Source organism: Palaemon carinicauda, unplaced genomic scaffold (assembly GCF_036898095.1).
Source record: "Palaemon carinicauda isolate YSFRI2023 unplaced genomic scaffold, ASM3689809v2 scaffold856, whole genome shotgun sequence".
Taxonomy (NCBI): Eukaryota; Metazoa; Arthropoda; class Malacostraca; order Decapoda; family Palaemonidae; genus Palaemon; species Palaemon carinicauda.
Window position 1 is genome coordinate 42,696 of NW_027172156.1, and position 14,805 is coordinate 57,500.

The 14,805-nt window shown below is 39.4% G+C and overlaps 1 protein-coding gene across 1 annotated transcript in view; it reads right to left on the bottom strand.

Annotated features, from left to right (window-relative positions):
• The window catches only part of LOC137637567 (serine/arginine repetitive matrix protein 2-like), a 34,552-nt gene that overhangs the window by 9,265 nt on the left and 10,482 nt on the right, over positions 1–14,805 (bottom strand). Inside the window, exons 3-7 of the mRNA XM_068369721.1 lie at positions 10,559–14,336; positions 7,943–8,506; positions 3,282–7,402; positions 2,368–2,493; positions 1,512–1,665 (exon numbers count right to left, since the gene is read on the bottom strand). Of these exons, the coding sequence (XP_068225822.1) occupies positions 1,512–1,665; positions 2,368–2,493; positions 3,282–7,402; positions 7,943–8,506; positions 10,559–14,336 (8,743 nt within the window). The remainder of the gene's footprint in view (positions 1–1,511; positions 1,666–2,367; positions 2,494–3,281; positions 7,403–7,942; positions 8,507–10,558; positions 14,337–14,805) is intronic.

Here is a 14,805-nt window from a genome sequence, read left to right on the forward strand (position 1 = left end):
CAATTCACGTAATCAGCTATAAGTTTGGACATCGTTGTCACAGAGACTTCAAACTTGGTTCATATTTGTGATTATGAAAATCCCCGCCAATTAATACACGTTAAGGTCAAAGTCGAGCTAAAGACCCGGAAATAAGCTGCCACGGCTGAAATCTGCGCTCTACTGAGTGCCCCTCTAGTTTCCATTGTTTACAGCAGTTTCCCAACCTTTTTTAAATGATTACCCCAAAATTTTATTTCCAACTAATCAATGACCCCATTGAACATATACCCGGTAACATCGGATGATTTTTGCAGCCACCTGATGAACTGTATGGATCATGTAGCCCGCTATTGGCTGCTTATACTTAAGGATCCAAAACAAATGCAAACTTTTCCAATTTAATGGATATCAAAATGAACCATCATCAGTGCAGAATATTCAATGTAACAATATTAATAGATATTATTTAGTAATCACTTTATGTTTGCTCTGTTTTATTTTTTTTTTTTTTTTGCAGATTTTGTGTATGAATTATGGCATTAATTATGGGAATGTGAATAACTCAATTTCAGAACATCTTGATTACCTAAAAAATACGGGTCCATTGCCCCACTGGGGTAACTTACCCTAGGGTTGAGAAACACTGGTTTACAGAGAGCTATATTTTTTGTCGATTATATTACGAATATATCGTTTCCCGTCGGAATGTTGTCCCCATACGCAATGTAGGGCTAGAAAATAGGATCATGTTTCTCAGCTTGTTAACAGACAGTGAAACAATTTCTTGACTCCTGGAACTAACATGAGGTGTTTGCTCTCTTGAAATAGATTTAAATTGAATCGTATCTATCGAATATATTTCAGCTTGATAGACTGGAAGTACTGAAAAGCATGGTAGCATTTCTTTAGGGGGTTTGTGTCTAATTAGTCAGATATTGTTTTTTTTTTTTCGCTCTTGAATGGCAGAGACAATCGACAGTAACACTATACTGGTAGGACACTGCCCTAGAGACTGTCCATATATTATTATTATTATTATTATTATTATCATTATTACTTGCTAAGTTAGAACCCTAGTTGGAAAAGCAGGATGCCATAAGCCCAGGGGTTCTAACAGGAAAAATAGCCCAGTAAGGAAAGGAAACAAGGAAAAATATAATATTTTAAGAACAGTAACAACATTAAAATAAATATTTCCTATATAAACTATAAAAAACTTTAACAAAACAAGCGAAAGAGAAATTAGATAGCATAGCGTATGTATCCTCAAGCAAGAGAACTCTAACCCCAGGACAGTGGAAGACCATGGTACAAAGGCTATGCCACTATCCAAGACCAGAGAACAATGGTTAGATTTTGGAGCGTCCTTCTCCTAGAAGAGCTGCTTACCATAGCTAAAGAGTCTCTTCTACCCTTTCCAAGAGGAAAGTAACCCAAGCCCCTTCTCCATCAAGGTAGGGCCAGGTATTGACTGTTGATGATTCAGTAAGTAGACCTATAGGGAACTACTAAAAGGTCTGGATATTTACCTTCGGAAGACATTTCCTTGGTCTCCGTCAAGAGTTCCCCTCCGCTGGACAGTCGTCTTGATCCTCTCCTGATGACCCTTCTGGTAATTCCCCTAGTGGTCCTTTGGCCGCCTTTCACTTCTTCTTCCGTCTCGTGACTGAACTTCTGGCCCTCCTGTAAGACCATGAAGTTAAAGTTAAAGTTGCGGGTTTTAGGTCTCCACTCAGACGATTTACATCGTTCTCCTCGGGCGACCATTACCCAGCAGGGACTATCACTAGTCCCCTCTAACTTCCCCCCAGGCGCCACCTTGGGAGTACACCCCGGTAGAAGGTCTCACGGTATTCGCGTCCCTGGCGGGGACCGAACTCGGGACCTCTGTAATAGAAATCCGTGACGCTACCAACCTTGCTATCCGGAGTATTACGTAATTCAGCCGTGAGGAACAGGTATCCCATCTTTCCAATATTATACAGAGCAACAGGGAAAATATCAACTGCAGGGACTCTATCTCTAAATTGATAAACTATTCAGCTGTACCCTGATAGTTCTGGCACTAAATATAGAATGGTTTAAGATTTCTCAGCTTGAAGAGGACAAGCTTCAAAGTTGGTACAAACTATTAACTGGCTGCTAAAAATATTCACTTGACCTTAAGCAGATATCTAAATCAGAGCTTCAATAGAACATCTTTGAAACTTAGACATTGATAGTGGACCTAACCAAAGCAATGGTTCCAAATATCATAGTAAGATAAAAATATGATCAATTATATAATTCCATCGTAAATATAGCAATGATGAATTTTGACAAAGGTGAGAGTTTCTTAGAAGCTTGACAAAAGTTTCCAATTGTTACAAATAGGTCAATGCTCACCTTTTTCATCAGTTTGCCCTCGACATTTGTACCAGCAGCCCATTCCTCCAGAGCTTTAGAAGCGTCAGCCTTAAAAGTTTTCTCCTTCCTCGTTTTCCCGCTGTTGGTTCTCACAATCTGTTTTGTCTGATGGATTAAGCGAAGAACTATAAGTTCAAACGTGTGTTTGTCTTTCTTTGGTTAAAATTAATCTAATCGACGTCTAATAAAATTTGATTACACTCTAAAAGGTGGAAGTGGAGTCACTAATGCAAGCAAATTTTCTGTATAGTCCTCCAGATCCTAATAATAAGTCTCCAGTTTGTCCTACTCACGACTCCTAGGAATTTAGATGATCTTCTCTGATTATCTCTTCATTCTTAAATGAAAATATACGATTCACTTTTGGAAGTTCAAATAAATTCCATCCTCCTGTTAATGAATTAACTTTCAAAGTGCAATTTCAAAACTATGTATATACCAGACAGTACATATTATTTACAATTTTATGCACTGAATTCAAAGCTAAGTACCTATTAAAACGTAAATATAAGCATGGAAAGGAAAACTTATCTATACTTTCGTCTTAATACATCTCTATGTTTTCTAGAGCTTACAGGTGAGAATGCCTTGTACACTCAAGTTAAGAACAAGGAAATATGAAATTTTAATCTTAGTCAATTAGGTAAAATAGATGTTGTTGTAGTATTTCTATGTATCCCACTTTACTTCTAGAATGTTATTATACTCCCTTTTAAGCTATGGATGTTGAAATCTCTCTGTTTTAGCAATCTAGAAAAGACTGCAGCAGATATAACAGTGAAAATACTACAAAGTATACTGCGCTAATTCACGGTACTCTTCTCCGAATGTATGTCATATTTAGTAATGAATTTCAATGCCAGTAACATTCAGTAATACTACACTATCCCTACCTTTTCTGGAGACCCTAGTCTTGCCCTTCTGACTGTTGTCTTTGTCTTTGTCCATCCAGCTTCGTCTTGCACGACCGTTTCACTCTTTATGTCTGCAGAATCGCTTTCCGAGGCCTTCCTCTCCTTCTTGTACGAGGCAAGGGCTTTCGGGTCATCGGGTCGATTCCTCTTCAGGCTGGAATTCCTTCTAACTACTCGGGTCCTTTGCTTCCCTGAGTTAGAGTTTCTTCTGGTTAGACCTCTCGGAGGAGCTGACGGGCCGGATACATCCTTTGTCTTTTTCGCTGAAGTGGGTTTTCCTTTGGCTAAATGCTTTCTCTCACCTCGACAAATTTCCCTAACTGGAGATGACTCTTTTGATGTTGGCTCCATACTGGAAGCTCTCGAGCATTCACCTTTGGTACTTACGGAATTTCTTTCAGATACATCATCACTCTCATCAGCAAGTAAAGATGGCTGAGCAATCCTAGAAACGGGAGTGGCATCGTCTGATGAGTATCGGCCGTGAACTGTGTCTTCATGACGCCTTTGTACAATTTCGTTTGTTTCCTTTGTATAAGGTGACTTTGATTCAAACCGTGAGCTAAACGTTTCCTCTGATATTGAATATTTTGGGCCCTCATTTCTAGTAAGAATACTTGCAAGAGAAACTGTTTCATCTTTTCTTTCGGGACTGAATCTCTCTGATAGAGCTTTCATCTTTGAATTAGGTGATCGTATTTTATGTTCAGATACATTTAGGTACCTGTGATTTGGGGATACATTTTCTGATGGTTCTGGTACAAGTTTTGCTTTTAGGGAAACTCTTTCTTTGGAAAATCTAGCAGCAATGGGATCTCTGTTATCTCTTGGATATGAATTACTTAGGTATGAATCCTTTTGGCTGTAGGTTGACTTAAGATGAGGTGAGTCTTCCTTTTCCTCATCAGAGAATATTTGTGAACGCCAATTGTTTGAATTTTTTTGCAAACTTACGCCCTGTAAAAGACTTTTCATGGTTACAGAGGGTTTACCAAATGTATAAGGTTTAGCGGCATTGTTGTGGATATTTGGACTGCTCCCATTGTCATGCTCTGGGCTACTCTCTCTACTCGCATCTCTCATATCCTTTTGTCTTTCTGTAAACCAAGGACTGTACCTCGATGACGGCTGGTAAGAAAAAGATTCTCCATCTTCCCTGTTACGACCTGAAATATTTACAGGGGCAATATTTTCTTTATGTTCTTCAACGGATGGTGACAGTTGGACTGATTCCCTCAGTCTTGCTTCAGGAATGACCCCCAGTTTTGAAATAATATCTAAAGAGTCTTTTCGAATCACTCGCTCTGGTGTTGCTCTGGGAGAGGTGAGTGGAGTTGACGCCAGTGAAGACGATCTTGAAGAGGTATCGCCTATAATTGAAGAAAGACTTACAGGGCCCCTTCTAGAACTTTTAGTCTGAGAGCTTTCATGGAGTTCTCCATATGAAGAACCTAATGATTTTGGTGTCGAAGGCGGAGACATTTCATGTTTGTTAAGGTACACTTGAGCATCAGAAATTAAAGAATTTGTATCGTATAGATTTGAAGATTCGTGCAAATGTTTTGAAGCCAACTTATACCTCAGTTTAGCTCCTGGTAAACACTCCAAAGCTGTTGTAGATAAATTTGAGGGGCACTGATCAGTAGAACCTGTTACATTGCTAAAAGAGTTTTCAAGCAACACTGAAGATTTGTCAGTTTTTGAAAAAGTTAAATCTTTATCTTCAAACAAATTTGTGGTTTCAACTTTAAGATCATTTTGACCTTTGAACTGCATATTCATGGAGGTTGAAGGAAATTTTGTGTTGTCCAGAGGTACATTGTCAGTTGATATGGTATTCAGCATTTTGTTCAGCCATTCTTTCCGGTTCTTTGGATCTTTAATGCTTGATCTGCATTCACTTTTTCTAATTTCATGAGGTGAAGAAGACTCTGTATCTTCTTGAGACTCTTCCTTGCTATTTAGGGTAGAATTCATATTGGAATGGTTCAGAATTTCTCTAGCAAAATAGGGTTTGGGAGGAATGGGGGGTGAGATTCTATTAAAAGAAATTTGTGCTGAGGACTGAATTTTAGTTTCATAATTAAGATCTTTGCTTGACATAAGTACTTCATTGTCATTTGAATTTACATTTTCGTTTTCCTGGGAGGAAGATGGAAGACTTTTTGGAGCCTGAGAAGTTCCCATTGCCTTTTTAATCTTAAAGTTTGATCTCATGGGTCTCTGTACTGGTGGTTCTGGAGATTTTGCATTATCCATTCCATCTACAGTATCAATATCCCCCCTAATAACTGATCTGCTTTCCTTCTCTATAAATGTTCCTGCAAGTAAATCTAATTTATCTGGTAACTGCGATTTTAAAGGTGAAAGAGATCTTTCTCTCACAGTCCGAATTCTATGAGGCGATGACGATATCATCCTCGTATACTCTCCCATTGGTGATGGAGATCTCTCTCTTGTTTTTAAGACTTTTGAGGGTGATACTGATCTTTCCTGGGAAGTATAAAGCTTTGATGACGCCGGAGATCTTCCCCTGGAAGTACGAATATTTGCTGGCGAGGGAGATCTTCTTGAAGTACGGATATTTGCTGGCGATGGAGATCTTCTTGAAGTACGAATATTTGCTGGGGATGGAGATCTTCTTGACGTTCGGATATTTGCTGGTGAGGGAGATCGTCCTCTTGAAGTTCTAAATTTTGCCGGTGATGGAGATCGTCTTCTTGAACTGTGAAGCTTTGCTGGTGATGGAGATCTTGCTCTTGAAGTACGAAGTTTTGCTGGCGATGGGGATCTTTCCCTTGTAGTCCTTTTTATTGGTGATGGGGATCTAATGACTTTTGATGATGAGGAAGACTGTTCACCTGAAGCACGAGTTTTGGATGGTGAAGGAGACCTGTCCCTTGTGGAATGATATTTAGCAGAAAACTGCGACTTCTCTCTCATATGCATTTTCACGGGGGACTCGGACCTGTCTTTCACCGAGCGAGACTTTGAACTACTGCGAGACACGTGGGATGTTCTATGGCCTGAGGATGGAGGTTTAGACATATCTTTACTGCCATACTTATGAGTTTTAGAATCCTCCGATACGTACGACTTGGAAGGCATCAGTAACTTCTTGACTATGTAAGGAGATTTCATGGGAAGGGGACTTCCTTGGAAAGGTTGCCCGTTAGCATTTGTTGTTGTATTGTCGCAAGAAATTTTCCTGAAAACTATGTCGTCTTTTCCATCTACTGTACCATTTATATCTGTTTTCTTATCTTTACTAAACATTGACATGAAGCTTCCATGTATTTTCACCAACTCCTTTATCTTAGCAGAGACAGGTTTTATGGAGAGATTCTTGTTTATCCGATTCTTTTCCTCATCTTCTAGCCTTTGCCTCTGCATGGCTTCCCATTCCAGTAAACTGCTCCTTCTTCGTTCTTCTTCTCTTTTGCTTGTAGAATGTTTCTTTTGTTCATCATCAACGACTTCTAGTTTTACCTGGTGAACCTTCTGCCTGGGACTTGACTCAGATATGGTCTCGAAAGACTTTCTTCTCTCCTCATTTGAGTTGGAGAGATTCTGTGTTACTAGTTTTTTCCAAGATGATATTACATTAGCTTCTGAAGTTTTTGTAGTGTAGCTAGAAGGGCTTTCACTTTGTACCTCATTTTTGGGCTGAGACTTTGACCTAATTTTCTCTGGGATATTCTGGAATTTCGTAAAATTATTAGTATGACTAACTAATTCAGGAACTTCTTTTAGTTCATGCGTTTTAGATACAGCGTTCGGGTTCGTTATAATCATGAATGTCTTCGTGCCTTCTGTCCTCCGCTTGTTTTCCGCTTCCTTCTGCGTCTTCTGTTGTAGCAAGGAGTCTTCTTCTAAACTGGTGAAATTTGGTTTGGACGTGATTTTCTGTTCTGGATTGAAGGTGAAACTGAAGACCTTAGCCTGCCTCTTCTTTCCTTGTGATTCATCATCTCGCAGCTGACATAGAGGGCTTGCGACTTCGTTCTCAACTGAAACGCCGTCACTGACGTCATTTTCGGGGGCCTCGGCGGGGGTGATAACTGGGATTGTCGGGGAGGGAGGGGGGGAGGCTTGCTCATCTGTATAAGATAGTAAATCAGTTTAGTATGCGGATAATGGTACCTAGGGTAAACACCAAGATGAAATATATATTCTTAGTGATTATAAGTTATTAATATAAATGGTTGCAAGTTGTATATCTAAAATTGACATGTGCCACAAACTTATTGATAATCATGGTCATATATAAACATCTTTATTACAACTACAAGATTCACTGATGTGTTATAAAATCAACAAACGAGTTCAGGATGCAGAGAAATTTATCAGCAAGCAAATGTATTTGGATAGTCCTTAATGATGTGAAGCCATAGAATATTATAGTTATTATAACTAAGAAACTTAAATCTACATAACTATGCACCATAATCAAAGAAATTCCATTAGAAATATTCAATAAAGAATAACTTCCATTTAATGTAATGAATATGAAAATTGACAGCAATATCCCAGATACCAATGCTTTTATGTTGTGTATTAGCAGATTTGCGTGATTCCGCAATGATTTATCCTTACCTATGACGCTCCAGGAACAAAACAAATTAGCATATAAGCCTTACCTTCCACAGCTTTATTAGCTAGTACTGGAGTGAGTTCATGAGAAGCAGTGTATGAGGCTGTTTGTGATGGTACAATTGTCAGTGGTGGTGTTAATTTGGTATCAGTGGTGTGGTTACACCCAGTTGTAGCTTTTTCCTTCCTGTAAGTGGTAAATGTGCTCTCTTCTTCTTTCCCTAAAATCGGCACATAGGCGTCGCTAGGCAGATTTATGTCCTCCGATGAAAAGTCATTGGATTCCTTTGTTTCACATATTGGAGTGTCGTCGTCAGCAGCAATATTTTCCGCGGCTTCATATTTTCTATTATTGGCAGGGCTATCAGACTCGGATGGATTGTTGGAGGTGGACCTTACATATTCCGGAGGACTGTTCCACTGTGTTCGGGTATCATTTTGCGATTCGTCGTGTCGTTCTCTTGAAATACTATCATTATCTCCATTTTTGAGATCAAGATTGAATGACATTTCAAAATTACAAGGATTTTTCCCTCTATCTGCTGTATCCACTGAGGTTTGACTGTTATTAGAAGACGGTGAAGAAGACTTATCGTCATCTTCCATAGGCTCTGGAATAAGCAATGATCTTTGATAATAGCCTCAAGTTAAGTAAATGCAGCTATACTTTACTGTTTTTCTGGTCCTTCAACACATAATGTACATAAACTAGTTTTATCTACACAGCTTAATTGATCCAAATTTAAAACAAACTGTTGGCACTTTATATCTACAATTCTACATGCTGCCATCTGTGAAAAAATTTTCACCATGCATTCACAGAAGGCTTCACTTATACAGTATATACACTAAGGCACCAAGTTGGTTTTGCATTCACATAGGGGCATCATTCATGTACTGTATCATCTGATTTGTCGTCAGTCAATGTGACATGATGATGAATATTTACAATGAAGAGTTGCTCTGTCAGCACAATCATCATCAATGATAAGGACGTACTTTACCTTATCAGAGAGAGATGGGACAGCTGCCATATTTCACTGGGTAATACCGTATCACAATTTCTGTGATTTCTAGAACTGAATATTCATCTTGCAAGTAAATGAGTCCTTTATCTAATGGGCAATAGCACACGCAGAGGGATTTCCAGCAGAAAGAATAACTTCTTATTCCTCCTCTGTAACGAGGGTCCACTTGTGCAAGTTTTTTTTTTTTTTTAACAAAACGTCTGGCTAAACATGAAAAACTGTATTAAAGGTAATTGGCAGCTACAGAGCATACAACACAAGCAACTCTTTTTTTATGAATGAAGCATCTGTCAATGAACTTTTGGCTTTTTCTATTCTCCTTCCTTCTTGGCAAGTGACACACAAGGAAATAATAGTAGCAGGCAAGCGTATGATTAGAAGAGAGGGAGATATATATAGAGGGAGACAAAGCATACATGAGAGATTAGATGGAGTAGTATCAAACTAGAGAGAAAGGGATAGAGGAAGTAGGAAAGCATCGTCCCTCCAGATCATGCCGCGACAGGAGTTGGTTGGCTTGTTGACTGATTGGGTGTTCGGCGGCCCGAGGACCGCCAATTGGCCAAGCTGAAGGGTAGGAAGGGAAGTTGGACCCTCTGAATGGGTGCAGGCAACAACAACAACAATAACTCTCATCTAGTGTAGCCAGGCAGGACTGGGACGATTAGTTAGTCGGGTTAGCAGTGTAGTGCGGACCAGCGCTGCAAAGGCATCGAGAGACGTTAGTCGGGGGGATAATGGTTAGCGGGTGGCAGAGGCAAATTACAATTACAGAAATGAGGAGTCTACGTTACTTAGTATTTGATCAATTACTACTTGAGGCTCTTAACAGAAATGGTTTTTGTATGATATGAGGTTAGAGAATTCAATTCAATAAATTATTCATGGATTGGAAATCAATTTTATTTATTTGTTTTGTTCTTTCAGTTCTTTGATTGGGTGAACTTGCTTTTGCATATATCCACCTTCTTAGAAATTCAGTTTATAAAAGAGAAAATGATATGATAAGGAGATAGGAAAATGAGATTATTAATGGCAAATGAAGAGGATTTAGTCAAATATAGAATATTATGATTAGCATATAGTGAGTATGTAAGACAAAATATTACTAAGATTACTTTTAAGACTAGAAAATAAACAAAAGAAGAATAGAGCCATAAAGATTAGTTAATGATATACTAGAATGTAAGAAAATTATATAATTATTGCAGCAAATCTGGTATTAATGATATCTTGAAAGTATTTTGAAAAAAACAATGAGCCAATAATTTGAGCCATAGCTAACAAAATTGTAGTAATATGAAGTTTTTAAGTACTTTGCAAAGCTTAGATGATGCCATTAAAGTTTTGGTAACAAATAGATGTTTGGAGTTTTTTTTTTTTGGGGGGGAAGGGGTTAAGTTTACTGAATTAGGTCAGTTTATGAGCTTTTTTTTAAATTGACATGAAAGGGTCAGAAGAAGAATTAGTACATTGCCAATTACTTCCAAAGTTGCCATTAACTCTACCTTGGTTGAAACTTGATATATTCTTTTTGGGGGCCTTTGGGAAACAACATATTTCACTATTGAATTGAAAAGTTCCATAATACAAGTGCCATCATTTATAATGAAAAAGATAGATTAAAATCTTTACCTGTTGCGTCCAAGCCCCGTCCTGCTCTACACGTCCCCCAAGCAGCGGGAGGCTCTTGCACTTTCTGTAACAGATCCTGTACAGTCCTGCCAGGCACTGTTGTCCCTTCTCCAGAAGGTGAAGTAGAGGGTGCATATCCTTGTTTTTTGCTTTCCTTGGTTCTTTCTGATGTTTCTGGAGGCCACCTTGATACGTGGATTCCGTTCTCACCCCCTCCAACAGGCAATTCTTTCTTGCTTATTTTTCTCACAATCATTTTATATTCCTCTAGGCTCTGAAGGTGATTATCTCTGGGATTTTCATTGCCGGTGTAGTCTGCCTCAGAGTAGCTGCCAAAATCCGATATATTTTCTTTAGGGGGAGATGGTGCTGATGAGGCACCATGCCAGTCAGTACCTTTAGAAACTCCTGTGTTACCAATTTTAGCTTCACGACCATTGGAAAAACTGTTAACAGAGGAGAAATCTTCATTATGTTTAGATGTATTAATATTTAAACCCTGTGGCCTCTTAAGAGGATTGTGTTCTGTGTGAAAGCGATGTGAATCTTTTGTTACTGCTAGTTCATGTTTATTAGAGGCTACATGCCGAAGCTTAACGTTAAAAAAGCTACTATTAGTTGCAATTGATGTTGATGTTGATGAGTTATGTTGTGGTGATCTTTTGACTCTATTAGAAACCTCTGCGTGCTGATTAAAATGTTCTGTGCTCAGTTTAATTCCATTGTTTCTCAAGTGTCCAGTGTCCAAGCTTGCATCACCTCCCTTACCTACAGTGTCCCAGTCAAAGGATGCGCTCTTCCTGTGCTCTACCTTTTGATGGAACTCATTTTTTTCTTCTTTTTTCAATTCGAGGAAAACATTTTCCACAGATCTCCTTTTCAAAATACTCTTCGGCTTCGGTTTAGGTTCTTCAGAACAGACAACTTCTGGTACGATTTCGACTTTCTTCAAGCTATCCTCCAGAAATTTCATGAATTCTGTGACATCTTCTTTTCCCGTTGGAATTGGGAAGTCGTATTCTTCCACATTCTGGTTCAGCTGCTCAGCTGTCATCTTTGTTGGATCTGGCCCAGCTACAGACTCGAACTTCGAACTGCTCTGTACTTTCTTTGCCTGGGAATCAGGAAACAGATTAAGTGGAGTGTCTCCAAATCGCATCACTGGAAGATTTCCACTTGGAGATGTAGGATTGCTGTGACATTTTTGAGCAGAGGAACCTTTCATGTGGTCACCAAATCTCAATTCTTTTGTCCTTTCGGGAGGAGACTCACAAACTGAGTCTTTTGTAGGAGTTTCGCCAAATCTCATTTCTTTCGTTTTCCCTGTAGTGGCCTTCGGTGACTTACTCTGCACACCACCCCAGTCATGTTTCAAGTCACCAAACCGAACTTCATCTTTCTGAGGCTTTCGTGATCGGTACCTACGACTTGATTCCCCATCTGACGTTTCAACAGCAGAAGAGTCAAATGATACCCGGGGCCTTTCGGCAGACTGGTCCCGTGAGCGGTCTGTGTTGTGCTCAATCATTTTGTTAGTTATTTTGTTTGCACTTAAATCTTCATTCACTCGAGCAGAAGCCTCTTCCGCTAGCTCAACTCCAATTCGGGAAGTTTCTTCTCTCAAATCGTCAAGTGCATCCAACCCACCACGACTCCAGGCTGATGAGGATTCAGTTATGTGGGAACTGACAGAATTAAAATCGGTAGTGCTTGTGAGCGTTACATTAAGAGCTTCCAATTTTCTTCTTGCCTTAGCTACCCATTCTGGCTCTTGGCAAGTGGAGGAGGCACGATCTGAGAGCTGATCAACTGGCTTAGCACTTCGAAGACTCCTTCTCTCCTTTGCTAGCCGGATCCAGTTAGGCTTCTCTTCTCCCTCCAGTGTGATGTGTCCAGCGGAAAGACTAAGACGATGTTTTCGAGGAGGTGGTATAGGTCTTGTTTCTGGTTGGTCGTCTTCTTTTGGGTGGCTAAATGAATCTCTGTTAGTAGGTACTGTTTCTATCAGATTTTGTTGCACAGTATTTTCTGTGTTACTGATGTCGCTGGTGTCGCTCTTGTACTTCGTCTGTGTATTTATGAGTTTATCTCTCTTGTAACTACTCGGACTTCTTATTATTTCCTCTGTAGTTATCTGGTGCAAAGAGGAGCCTGTATTTGTATTTTGCAGGTTATGGGTACTTGTACCGTGAATAGAATCGGTGGACCTATTAAAACTGTGACTTCTCCTTGTATTTTTTGTGTTTTCAGTTTCAAGAGAATCACAGGATTTTATCGTTTCTCGTATACTACTCCTTTCAGAGTCTTGCAGGTTATTTTGTTCAGATTTAAGGGATTCGCAAATATTCTCAGTATCTGATATATATTCTTCTGTTACATTTACATCTCTAGAAGTTGGACTCATATCATGCGAAGGCGGTCCACTTTCAGTAAGGTTTGAAACTCCAAAAAGATAGCTACGTATCCCTTCTTTTTCCTTCTCTAATGTAGGACTGGATTGCACTTTGAATAATGGACTTTCACTTCTAAAATCATCCTGATCTTGATCCAATGAGCTCATAGACTTTGAACGAACAGAATTTTGACTGATGTGTGTAGAAGAAACATGAGAGCTAGATGAATCTCTCCTCTCCCTTTCTTCTGAAAGACTGCGTAACTGTTCTTTTATTTGTTCCCTAAGGGCTCGCCTCTCTCTTCTCTCTTGCTGGATCTGACGTTTTTCTATTGTTCTTCGAACGTTAAAGGCACTTGCTCTTGACGGTCTGTTTTCAGAGTCACTCTGGCGAACGTACATACGAGAAGTACTCTCTTTACGGGGAGGTTCTGGCTGGTTTACAATTGATACATTTATGCCTCCCTCAAAAGCGGGATCTACTTCAATCGGAATAACCCGCGTTGTTGACTGATCTTTACCTGATCTTAGTGAACGCCTGGTCTGTAAGTCTCTTATCCACAGAGGAACTGGATTTTCAGAGATCAAATTAGTTGCTGACTTACTTTTCTTCTCACTGATCTTTATGACTGTCCTGCGATTAACCAGTCCAGAATCGGCAATACTTTCTCGATCACTTATGACAAAATCTGCCTCGGAAGATGACCTGTTCTCGTCGCCTTCCCTTTCGAATATAGTACTGGCTGATTCAAGCAGCGATTCTCTCTCCTCATTCCACTTTCTTGCAGCTTCAGATCTCTGACTGTCTGTAACTGAAGTGTTTGATGTCAAGTCACTCGGCGGCCACAGTTCAGTTATATCGCTCGATGACCTTCGCTTTGCAGCTAAACGGGCAACTTCTTCTTTAATGCGTCTAAAAGATTCCTCAGACTCGTGGGTAGAACTTAGCAACGGATTAGACCCTCCGAAAGTCTTCTTGTTGCGCGTTTCGAAGAGTTTCTTTCGAATTTCCTGATTCGCACTGAAACTGTCTAAACCTCTTCGCTTTTCGTGTGTTCTATAAAGTTTGGGTTCCTGCAACTGCTCTCGAAAAGTAAAGTCTCTGTTTCGAACACAGTTAATAGGCTTCTCACTAGACTTCTGGTGGTCTCCGTTCTTCGAATCTTTATTGTCGTTTTCGACTTGAACCTCGATATTCACTACCCGGGGGATAACCAGGTCTTCCTCGAGATCTGCTTGGTCCTGAAGGAGCTGCAGACTGTCAGCTGAAGACCTCCTAGAGCTTCTGGATTCTCGAGAGGGAGGTCGACGGTTGCTCAGGGCTCCACTCCGGCCCACGAAAGCTTTTCCCTTCTGAAGCGAGTGATCTAGGTGTGTCAATGCCAACTGAAATAAGGAAAATTTTGTCAGGAATTTCTTGAGCAGATTGTTTACAGTGCTTAGAAATAATCTTAATTATAAATGATCTTAAACAGACACCTAAAACTTTAAGAAAATATCTCTCCATCTTAATTATGAATTATCTTAACCAGAACCCTAAAATATTTAAGAAAATAACTCTCCAAGGAGCTTAATTATAAAGTGGCTTAACTAGGCACATGAATCTTAAAAAGAATCCAAGGAGCTTAGTTATAAAGTAGCTTATACATACACTTAAATCTTTGAAAAAACTCCTTGGAGTACGCCTAGGAGATCCACTGAGGCTCATAATCTTTCCATAGTATTTTAATGAAGAATTGATACATTTTTTTTTAATATAGAGAAAAATATTAGATTTACTGTAATACCAAAAACCTATCAAACAGTGTATAAAAAATCCTACCAAGTAAATATTAGTGATGAGATGAAAGAAAAA